At 49.7% G+C, this 11,170-nt stretch overlaps 1 protein-coding gene across 1 annotated transcript; it reads left to right on the top strand.

Moving 5' to 3' along the window:
* Window positions 1-4,157: 4,157 nt before the first annotated feature.
* ngrn (neugrin, neurite outgrowth associated) lies at window positions 4,158-9,358 on the top strand. Its single transcript, XM_041178623.1, has 3 exons — window positions 4,158-4,321; window positions 7,075-7,185; window positions 7,849-9,358. The coding sequence occupies exons 1-3, from the start codon at window positions 4,179-4,181 to the stop codon at window positions 8,468-8,470; spliced, it is 876 nt and encodes a 291-aa protein (XP_041034557.1). The 5' UTR covers window positions 4,158-4,178; the 3' UTR covers window positions 8,471-9,358.
* Window positions 9,359-11,170: the final 1,812 nt, after the last annotated feature.

The raw sequence follows: 11,170 nt of genomic DNA on the forward strand, positions 1-11,170 counted from the left end.
TACCCAGGCTGGTTCCCATTACCCTGTACCCGGCCTTTGCCCTGTACCCGGCCGGGTTCCCATTACCCTGTACCCAGGCTGGTTCCCATTACCCTGTACCCAACCTGGTTCCCATTACCCTGTACCCAGCCTTTGCCCTGTACCCAGGCTGGTTCCCATTACCCTGTACCCGGCCTTTGCCCTGTACCCGGCCGGGTTCCCATTACCCTGTACCCGGCCTGGTTCCCATTACCCTGTACCCAACCTGGTTCCCATTACCCTGTACCCAGCCTGGTTCTGATTACCCTGTACCCGGCCTGGTTCCCACTGCCCTGTACCCGGCCTGGTGACCGTTACCCTGTACCCGGCCTGGTTCTGATTACCCTGTACCCGGCCTGGTTCCCACTGCCCTGTACCCGGCCTGGTGACCGTTACCCTGTACCCGGCCTGGTTCTGATTACCCTGTACCCGGCCTGGTTCCCATTACCCTGTACCCGGCCTGGTTCCCATTACCCTGTACCCAACCTGGTTCCCATTACCCTGTACCCGGCCTGGTTCTGATTACCCTGTACCCGGCCTGGTTCCCACTGCCCTGTACCCGGCCTGGTGACCGTTACCCTGTACCCGGCCTGGTGACCGTTACCCTGTACCCGGCCTGGTTCTGATTACCCTGTACCCGGCCTGGTTCTGATTACCCTGTACCCGGCCTGGTGACCGTTACCCTGTACCCGGCCTGGTTCTGATTACCCTGTACCCAGCCGGGTGACCGTTACCCTGTACCCAGCCTGGTTCCCATTACCCTGTACCCAACCTGGTTCCCATTACCCTGTACCCGGCCTGGTTCCCATTACCCTGTACCCGGCCTGGTTCCCATTACCCTGTACCCAACCTGGTTCCCATTACCCTGTACCCGGCCTGGTGACCGTTACCCTGTACCCGGCCTGGTGACCGTTACCCTGTACCCGGCCTGGTTCTGATTACCCTGTACCCGGCCTGGTTCTGATTACCCTGTACCCGGCCTGGTTCTGATTACCCTGTACCCGGCCTGGTTCTGATTACCCTGTACCCGGCCTGGTGACCGTTACCCTGTACCTGGCCTGGTTCTGATTACCCTGTACCCGGCCTGGTTCTGATTACCCTGTACCCGGCCTGGTTCTGATTACCCTGTACCCGGCCTGGTTCCCATTACCCTGTACCCGGCCTGGTTCCCATTACCCTGTACCCGGCCTGGTTCCCATTACCCTGTACCCGGCCTGGTTCTGATTACCCTGTACCCGGCCTGGTTCTGATTACCCTGTACCCGGCCTGGTTCCCATTACCCTGTACCCGGCCTGGTTCCCATTACCCTGTACCCAGGCTGGTTCCCATTACCCTGTACCCGGCCTGGTTCCCATTGCCCTGTACCCGGCCTGGTTCCCATTACCCTGTACCCGGCCTGGTTCCCATTGCCCTGTAACCGGCCTGGTTCCCATTACCCTGTACCCAGGCTGGTTCCCATTACCCTGTACCCAGCCTTTGCCCTGTACCCGGCCTGGTGACTGTTGCCCTGTACCCGGCCTGGTTCTGATTACCCTGTACCCGGCCTGGTGACCGTTGCCCTGTACCCGGCCTGGTGACCGTTGCCCTGTACCCGGCCTGGTTCTGATTACCCTGTACCCGGCCGGGTGACCGTTGCCCTGTACCCGGCCTGGTGACCGTTGCCCTGTACCCGGCCTGGTGACCGTTGCCCTGTACCCGGCCTGGTTCTGATTACCCTGTACCCGGCCGGGTGACCGTTGCCCTGTACCCGGCCTGGTGACCGTTGCCCTGTACCCGGCCTGGTGACCGTTGCCCTGTACCCGGCCTGGTGACCGTTGCCCTGTACCCGGCCTGGTGACCGTTGCCCTGTACCCGGCCTGGTTCTGATTACCCTGTACCCGGCCGGGTGACCGTTGCCCTGTACCCGGCCTGGTGACCGTTGCCCTGTACCCGGCCTGGTGACCGTTGCCCTGTACCCGGCCGGGTGACCGTTGCCCTGTACCCGGCCTGGTTCTGATTACCCTGTACCCGGCCTGGTGACCGTTGCCCTGTACCCGGCCGGGTGACCGTTGCCCTGTACCCGGCCTGGTTCTGATTACCCTGTACCCGGCCTGGTGACCGTTGCCCTGTACCCGGCCTGGTGACCGTTGCCCTGTACCCGGCCGGGTGACCGTTGCCCTGTACCCGGCCTGGTTCTGATTACCCTGTACCCGGCCGGGTGACCGTTGCCCTGTACCCGGCCTGGTTCTGATTACCCTGTACCCGGCCTGGTGACCGTTGCCCTGTACCCGGCCGGGTGACCGTTGCCCTGTACCCGGCCTGGTTCTGATTACCCTGTACCCGGCCTGGTGACCGTTGCCCTGTACCCGGCCGGGTGACCGTTGCCCTGTACCCGGCCTGGTTCTGATTACCCTGTACCCGGCCTGGTGACCGTTGCCCTGTACCCGGCCGGGTGACCGTTGCCCTGTACCCGGCCTGGTTCTGATTACCCTGTACCCGGCCTGGTGACCGTTGCCCTGTACCCAGCCGGGTGACCGTTGCCCTGTACCCGGCCTGGTTCTGATTACCCTGTACCCGGCCGGGTGACCGTTGCCCTGTACCCGGCCGGGTGACCGTTGCCCTGTACCCGGCCTGGTGACCGTTGCCCTGTACCCGGCCTGGTTCCCATTACCCTGTACCCGGCCTGGTGACCGTTGCCCTGTACCCGGCCTGGTTCTGATTACCCTGTACCCGGCCTGGTGACCGTTGCCCTGTACCCGGCCTGGTTCTGATTACCCTGTACCCGGCCTGGATCCCATTACCCTGTACCCGGCCTGGTGACCGTTGCCCTGTACCCGGCCGGGTGACCGTTGCCCTGTACCCGGCCTGGTGACCGTTGCCCTGTACCCGGCCTGGTGACCGCTGCCCTGTACCCGGCCTGGTGACCGTTGCCCTGTACCCGGCCTGGTGACCGTTGCCCTGTACCCGGCCTGGTTCCCATTACCCTGTACCCGGCCTGGTGACCATTGCCCTGTACCCGGCCTGGTTCTGATTACCCTGTACCCGGCCTGGTGACCGTTGCCCTGTACCCGGCCTGGTTCTGATTACCCTGTACCCGGCCTGGATCCCATTACCCTGTACCCGGCCTGGTGACCGTTGCCCTGTACCCGGCCGGGTGACCGTTGCCCTGTACCTGGCCTGGTGACCGCTGCCCTGTACCCGGCCTGGTGACCGTTGCCCTGTACCCGGCCTGGTGACCGTTGCCCTGTACCCGGCCTGGTGACCGTTGCCCTGTACCCGGCCTGGTGACCGTTGCCCTGTACCCGGCCTGGTGACCGTTGCCCTGTACCCGGCCGGGTGACCGTTGCCCTGTACCCGGCCTGGTGACCGTTGCCCTGTACCCGGCCTGGTTCTGATTACCCTGTACCCGGCCTGGTGACCGTTGCCCTGTACCCGGCCTGGTGACCGTTACCCTGTACCCGGCCTGGTGACCGTTGCCCTGTACCCGGCCTGGTTCTGATTACCCTGTACCCGGCCTGGTTCTGATTACCCTGTACCCGGCCTGGTGACCGTTGCCCTGTACCCGGCCTGGTGACCGTTGCCCTGTACCCGGCCTGGTGACCGTTGCCCTGTACCCGGCCTGGTGACCGTTGCCCTGGACCCGGCCTGGTGACCGTTGCCCTGTACCCGGCCTGGTGACCGTTACCCTGTACCCGGCCTGGTGACCGTTGCCCTGTACCCGGCCTGGTGACCGTTGCCCTGTCAGGTGAGGCTCTGGGGAGAGGAGCTCCGGCCCCTGGGAGGGCCACAGGGCCCCATGTCCAGGTGGAGAATGGCCGCCTGGATGAGTCTGTGGTGGAAACCGGCCGGAATCAGCACCTTTGCAGCAGGAAGAGGAGCTCTGTCCGCGACACGTAAACCCGCCAGCGGGAGGCCGACGGCCGGAGCCTCTGCTCGGGGCCGGGAGCGTGGGCGGGGCTGGGAGGGGGCGGGGCGGTTGTGCGTGGGCGGGGCTGGGAGGGGGCGGGGCGGGTGTGCGTGGGCGGGGCTGGGAGGGGGCGGGGCGGGCGTGCGTGGGCGGGGCTGGGAGGGGGCGGGGCGGTTGTGCGGGGGCGGGGCCGCAGGGCGACGCCGGGGGCGGGGCCACTCTCTCTTTCCGGCGGCGCTGGAACTGCAGCGACTTCCGGATCCGGCGGAGCTTCATGTGGGCGGCGGTTCGTGGGATCCTCCGGGCTGGAGTCCGGTCCCAGCCCCGGGCCGGCGGCTCCCGGTGGGGCCTGGCTCAGAGCAGCAGCTCTAGCGGCGGGGAGCCTGGACCCGGACCCGGGGTGGAGGAAGTAATCAGGTGACGATGGTTCATTAAATGGTTAAATCAGTTAACTCAGTAACTACTGCAACACCAGCTAACTCACATTAACTCACATTATTACTTAACTCAGTAACTACTGCAACACCAGCTAACTCACATTAACTCACATTATTACTTAACTCAGTAACTACTGCAACACCAGCTAACTCACATTAACTCACATTATTACTTAACTCAGTAACTACTGCAACACCAGCTAACTCACATTAACTCACATTATTACTTAACTCAGTAACTACTGCAACACCAGCTAACTCACATTAACTCACATTATTACTTAACTCAGTAACTACTGCAACACCAGCTAACTCACATTAACTCACATTATTACTTAACTCAGTAACTACTGCAACACCAGCTAACTCACATTAACTCACATTATTACTTAACTCAGTAACTACTGCAACACCAGCTAACTCACATTAACTCACATTATTACTTAACTCAGTAACTACTGCAACACCAGCTAACTCACATTAACTCTCATTATTACTTAACTCAGTAACTACTGCAACACCAGCTAACTCACATTAACTCACATTATTACTTAACTCAGTAACTACTGCAACACCAGCTAACTCACATTAACTCACATTATTACTTAACTCAGTAACTACTGCAACACCAGCTAACTCACATTAACTCACATTATTACTTAACTCAGTAACTACTGCAACACCAGCTAACTCACATTAACTCACATTATTACTTAACTCAGTAACTACTGCAACACCAGCTAACTCACATTAACTCACATTATTACTTAACTCAGTAACTACTGCAACACCAGCTAACTCACATTAACTCACATTATTACTTAACTCAGTAACTACTGCAACACCAGCTAACTCACATTAACTCACATTATTACTTAACTCAGTAACTACTGCAACACCAGCTAACTCACATTAACTCACATTATTACTTAACTCAGTAACTACTGCAACACCAGCTAACTCACATTAACTCACATTATTACTTAACTCAGTAACTACTGCAACACCAGCTAACTCACATTAACTCACATTATTACTTAACTCAGTAACTACTGCAACACCAGCTAACTCACATTAACTCACATTATTACTTAACTCAGTAACTACTGCAACACCAGCTAACTCACATTAACTCACATTATTACTTAACTCAGTAACTACTGCAACACCAGCTAACTCACATTAACTCACATTATTACTTAACTCAGTAACTACTGCAACACCAGCTAACTCACAACTCACATTATTACTTAACTCAGTAACTACTGCAACACCAGCTAACTCACATTAACTCACATTATTACTTAACTCAGTAACTACTGCAACACTAGCTAACTCACATTAACTGCCACATTATTAGTTAACTCAGTTACTACTGCAACATTAACTCATTATTAGTTTACTCAGTAGCTACTGCAACACTAGCTAACTCACATTAACTCACATTATTACTTAACTCAGTAACTACTGCAACACCAGCTAACTCACATTAACTCACATTATTACTTAACTCAGTAACTACTGCAACACCAGCTAACTCACATTAACTCACATTATTACTTAACTCAGTAACTACTGCAACACCAGCTAACTCACATTAACTCACATTATTACTTAACTCAGTAACTACTGCAACACCAGCTAACTCACATTAACTCACATTATTACTTAACTCAGTAACTACTGCAACACCAGCTAACTCACATTAACTCACATTATTACTTAACTCAGTAACTACTGCAACACCAGCTAACTCACATTAACTCACATTATTACTTAACTCAGTAACTACTGCAACACCAGCTAACTCACATTAACTCACATTATTACTTAACTCAGTAACTACTGCAACACTAGCTAACTCACATTAACTGCCACATTATTAGTTAACTCAGTTACTACTGCAACATTAACTCATTATTAGTTTACTCAGTAGCTACTGCAACACTAGCTAACTCACATTAACTACCACACTTTTAGTTAACTCAGTAACTACTGCAACACTAGCTAACTCACCGTAACCACCATATTAGTTAACTTGCACTACTGTAACTTTAACTCATGCTAATGACTAACATTGATAAACTCTTAACTTGCTAAAGTAACCCATAATCATAGCATATTACAATATTAATACAACTGATAAGTTAAGTAATGGTAACTGGAGGATCTAATGTTGGTAGTAATTAATAACTGTAAATATATTATAGTTATCAGTTGGTAATTATTAATGAAAGCCAGAACAGTGGTAACTAGATACTACAAATTATTAATTACTGTGCACTAATGTTATTGAAGCACATAAAATTATCCACTATTAACTTTTATTAATGACTGATTGGTGATGTGTGGTATTAGTCAGAATATTTTGTCATTCACTAATCTGGTACAGTAATTCTGACCATGATTGTGTCAAGTGTTTCAAAGATATTTTGACAAATAGAGACAGAAATGTACAATTGTAATTTTACTTTTTCATTTCTTAATAGCTTGAAAATGCTCCTTAACCTTTGTATTGTAGACCATAAACAAAGCAGCTTGCTCCAGAGTTACACTCCTTTTAAAATAAAACATAACCAGTATTGACCAGTGATAACTATAATAATATGTTCAAACATGTAAACAATCTCTATTGGCTGCATAGTTAGTTTGTAATATTCATTAAAGTTGCTTTTTGAGTTGACAAGTAGATTGTGGAAAATATTACTGTGCATTTTCCACCTCCATTTGCAGAGTTGAGAAGCAGAAGCGGAAAGCCATTAAGTTTCGGAGAATTCGGGCAGAGTTGGGTCTTTCTGGGCCTCCTCCACGGTCCCTAATGACAGAGGCAATGGAGCAGATCAGGTAAGAGTTAAACCCAGGTCTCTTAACTGTTATGTGGTTGGTGTTTATCAGCCTGGAACTCTCACTGGAACAAACATCATCTGAACGTGCCGAAGCTTCCAGACAACTCAGGTGAGTAAACACCCTACGTGATGCAAGGATCAGCACAGACCCAGAATGTACAAACCCTGGCCTGTGTTGAGTCAGCAGAGGTGCTATAGTTGGATTTAGTGTCCTGGGCCGGAGAGAGAAGAAGGAAAAAAACAGCCAGGGTTTGTGCGGTCGTCGAGTATTGGCTCGATTGGGCCACAGTGCCTCCCAAGGATGAATAGCTGGGCATAAGTTTGTTTGGTTTGTGTTCAAAATGGCAGCAGAATTGTAAAGTTTTGTAGGGTAAAGGTACCGAGGGATATGGGGTAAAGCTAGGTAAATGGGGTTGAGATACTTGATGGAACAGACTTGAGGGATGAATGGCCTCCTATTCCAAGCCCCTTCCTCGCCCACATAACAACAAAGGACATTGTACTAGAAAAGTAACTAATGTGCATTAAGTGCTGCTTCTGAGGGATGTAATCAACTGTTACATTTAAATTCACTCACTTGTTTCTGTTCCACGTTTTTCTCTAATATGTATTGCTAAGCTGCAAACAGTGTAAATTTTATTTGGCTTCCAACATGCTTCAGGTTTTTGAGGACAAAGTTTCCAGAGGAGTGGAGCATGTCACAGTTGGCGGAGGGATTTTCAGTGAGTGAAGATGCAATCCGAAGGGTGTTGAGAAGTAAATTCAAGCCTTCATTGCAGAGAAGGATGAAGCAAGATGCGAATGTTTGTGGAGCAAGGCAGACCGTCCCTCATGGAACAAAACGACTGACTGCCAATTCACCGAGTGCAAAGGCTCTGGTCGAATCTAAACCGATCACAGATCAAGCACCCTTGCCCAGACTCTTTCAGGGGACGGTAACGCTTCCTGCACAACCTGACTTAAACAGCAGCTTGCACAAACCCATTGCAAAGGGGACTGGGAGAATCAGTCTTGGTCAACAGAGCGCCTGTACGAAGTTCATGGTTCGGAGCGGTTCTGACAAAATAAAAGCCGGTGCTGCTTACGTGGAGAGGGAGGAGCGCAACGCCTCTGACGGGGAACAGTTACTGGGTGTTCAAGAAACCGATGAGGAATTGCAGAAACTCACTGAAAACCAAATGAAAGTTGTACAGAAGGGTTATGAGTTTTATGACCAGGAAGGTAATTTTCTTTATAGAATTAATAACATGGACTCCTTAAATAACCCCAAACAGGAAACCTAACTTGTACAATCAGGTCACTTACGAAAGAACTTACATTTCTATAGCGCCTTTCACAACCTCAGGACACTCCAAAGTGTTTCACAGTATTTTTGAAGTGTTGTCACTGTTCTTATTTAGGGCAGCCAACTTGCACACAGCAAGCTCCCACAAACAGCAATAATTACCATATTTTTGCGATGTTGGTTGGTTGAGGGGTATATATTGACCAGGACACCAGGGATCATTCGCATCCACATGAGAGTATATGGGGCCTCTATTTGCATTTTCATCTGAAAGATGGTATCTCAGACAGTGCAGCACCCCCTCAGTTGAGTGTTAGATTTGGCACTCAGGTCTCTTGAGTGGAACTTAAACCTTTGACTGTCTGACACCACCGTTTGCAACCCACCTTCCTTTTTTGCTTTGGCCTTGATGGACTGCGAGTGGCAGTTCTCCTAGTTCCTCAGACTAGTGATCATTCCCTGCGAATGATCATTGATCGATTGAGACGTTTCAGAGCCAAGCTCGACCTGAACCTGAGCCAACACACTGGCTGTCAGTGGGTGGGGGAGAGGATTCTCTCCGCAGGAGTCACAGGGTTGTACTCGCAGATCAGCCCGAACAGCTGGAGCAGGGAATGGAATGTGTTGTTTAATTTCGCTCTGAGACGCTGGGAAACGGATTCTGTTAAGTTGTGTAAAGAGTTGAACGTGTCCTGACATTGACAGAAGGCTCTCCTGTGAATAGTGAATTCCAGGATAGTTATAGTGCTGATGTCACTGGGAAGAGCTTCCTCCTGTCCTGTTGTAAAGCTTGGTACGTAGGCTTATTTCACTGTTTAACGAAATTAGATCTTGTGTTTTTTTTATGCACATGTTGTTAAACTGCTGAAATAAACAATGAAATGAAGAACAATTGTTGCTGCTGTTTGTGTGTGGACTTTTTGCATAGGTTCAGTCTTTGGTTAGATACAGAATAAAGCTCCCTTTACACTGTCCCCATCAAACACTCCCAGGACAGGTACAGCATGGGGTTAGATACAGAGGAGAGTTCCATCTACACTGTCGCCATCAAACACTCCCAGGGCAGGTACAGTATGGGGTTAGATTCAGAGTAAATCGTCCTCTACACCGTCCCCATCAAACACTCTCAGGTACAGCATGTGGTTAGATACAGGGTAAAGTTCCCTCTATTCTGCCCTAATAAGCTTCAGCTTAAAGTTCAGAACAATATCCCGCCACGTAGCATTTGGCCCTTTTCCACATAAGCCACCTTGAAACCCTCTTGAGTGAAACTGAATTAAGGACGTTGTGTATTATGGACCCGTGCACGCAAGGAACGGGATAGGGAACACACTTAAACTCAATTCATGCAAAATCCTTATAACCAACACACAGGAAACTTTCCCTCCCAGAGTCTGGGCTGGCCATGAAGCCAAGGTCCCAAAGGTGAATGACCTGTATTTGTCACGGTCAATTTAACTCTGTGGTAGTGACCTCACCTCTGAGTCAGAGGGCTGTAGATTCAAAGCCTATGCAGCACTTAAGCACGTTATGTAGACTGACACTTCAGTTCTAATGCCGTGCTAGACTATGCATGTATGCTGGCATTAATCAATGCAGTGGGTTAGATAGTGACCTTTCAACGGTAGGACCTGGATTTCAAAGGGATGCTGTCTACTGGCTGTAATAATCCAACATGGAATGAACCTTAATGTAGTTCACTACCACAAGTGATAAGGATTCACAAAATGGTCTGTATATGCCTTGCTTCACCAGCTCGTACCTTTACCCACTAGGATATGGCATATCATTAAATGAGTGAATAACATGTTACACAATCACACAAATTATCTTAGTGCTGGTAAAAGTTGCTTCCGACTAATCCAGTTAAAGATTATATACAGAAAATGCTGGAAATATTCAGGTCTGGCAGCATCTGTGGGGAGAAAAACAGTTCATGTTTCAGGCTGATAAGCATTCATCATCTGATCGTTGACCTGAAATATTAATTCTGTTTCTCTTTCTGCAGATGCTGCCAGACCTGCTGAGTATTTCCAGCATTTTGTTTCTATTTAAGATTTCCAGCATTTGCAGTATTTTGCTTTTGTAGGTTATTTGCAGTTGGGACCTGAAGATGCTTTGCTCTGAACTAAATATTTGCACAATAACAAATATCTACATTGATTTCTGTCCTCAAATCTTACTTCCCTTTGTTACAATTTTGGTTCCTGACCTGTCAAAATTTCCTGTTCAGTTTTACTGTCAACTGTCACATTGTAGGTGCAGGCTCTGGCCACTTGGTGCCACTGTGGAGTGAGTTCCAGAAGTCTTCCCAACTCATTGCTTCCTTAAGCTTTAAAAAAAAATTTTTCACTAATTATCATTTGGCCATGAGCAACATTTGGAGTAATATAGGAGTAAGATTTTACATTTTTCATCCTCCCACGAATGAAACACAGAATTCAAGAAACTTTTAAGATCCTGAGGAGTCTCGACAGGGTGGATGTAGAGAGGATGGTTCCTCTTGTGGGAGAATCTAGAACTAGGTGTCACTATTTAAAACCAAGATGAGAATTTTGTTTCCTCTCAGAGGGCGGAGAGTCTTTGAAACTCTTCCTCAAAAGGTGGTTGTAGTAATTATGGTTTCATTTAGTGTGTAATGTACCTTTAAGAATAATACTTGTTAGGCAAGATCACATGATCTGTAGTAGCCAATAGG

The sequence above is a fragment of the Carcharodon carcharias genome, chromosome 32 (genome assembly GCF_017639515.1).
Source record: "Carcharodon carcharias isolate sCarCar2 chromosome 32, sCarCar2.pri, whole genome shotgun sequence".
Classification (NCBI taxonomy): domain Eukaryota; kingdom Metazoa; phylum Chordata; class Chondrichthyes; order Lamniformes; family Lamnidae; genus Carcharodon; species Carcharodon carcharias.

Coding starts and splice junctions, on each gene's coding strand:
- ngrn (XM_041178623.1), top strand. CDS start 4,179: ATGTGGGCGGCGGTTCGTGGGATCCTCCGGGCTGGAGTCCGGTCCCAG. Junction 4,322..7,074: donor GGGGTGGAGGAAGTAATCAG/GTGACGATGGTT, acceptor CTCCATTTGCAG/AGTTGAGAAGCAGAAGCGGA. Junction 7,186..7,848: donor GAGGCAATGGAGCAGATCAG/GTAAGAGTTAAA, acceptor AACATGCTTCAG/GTTTTTGAGGACAAAGTTTC.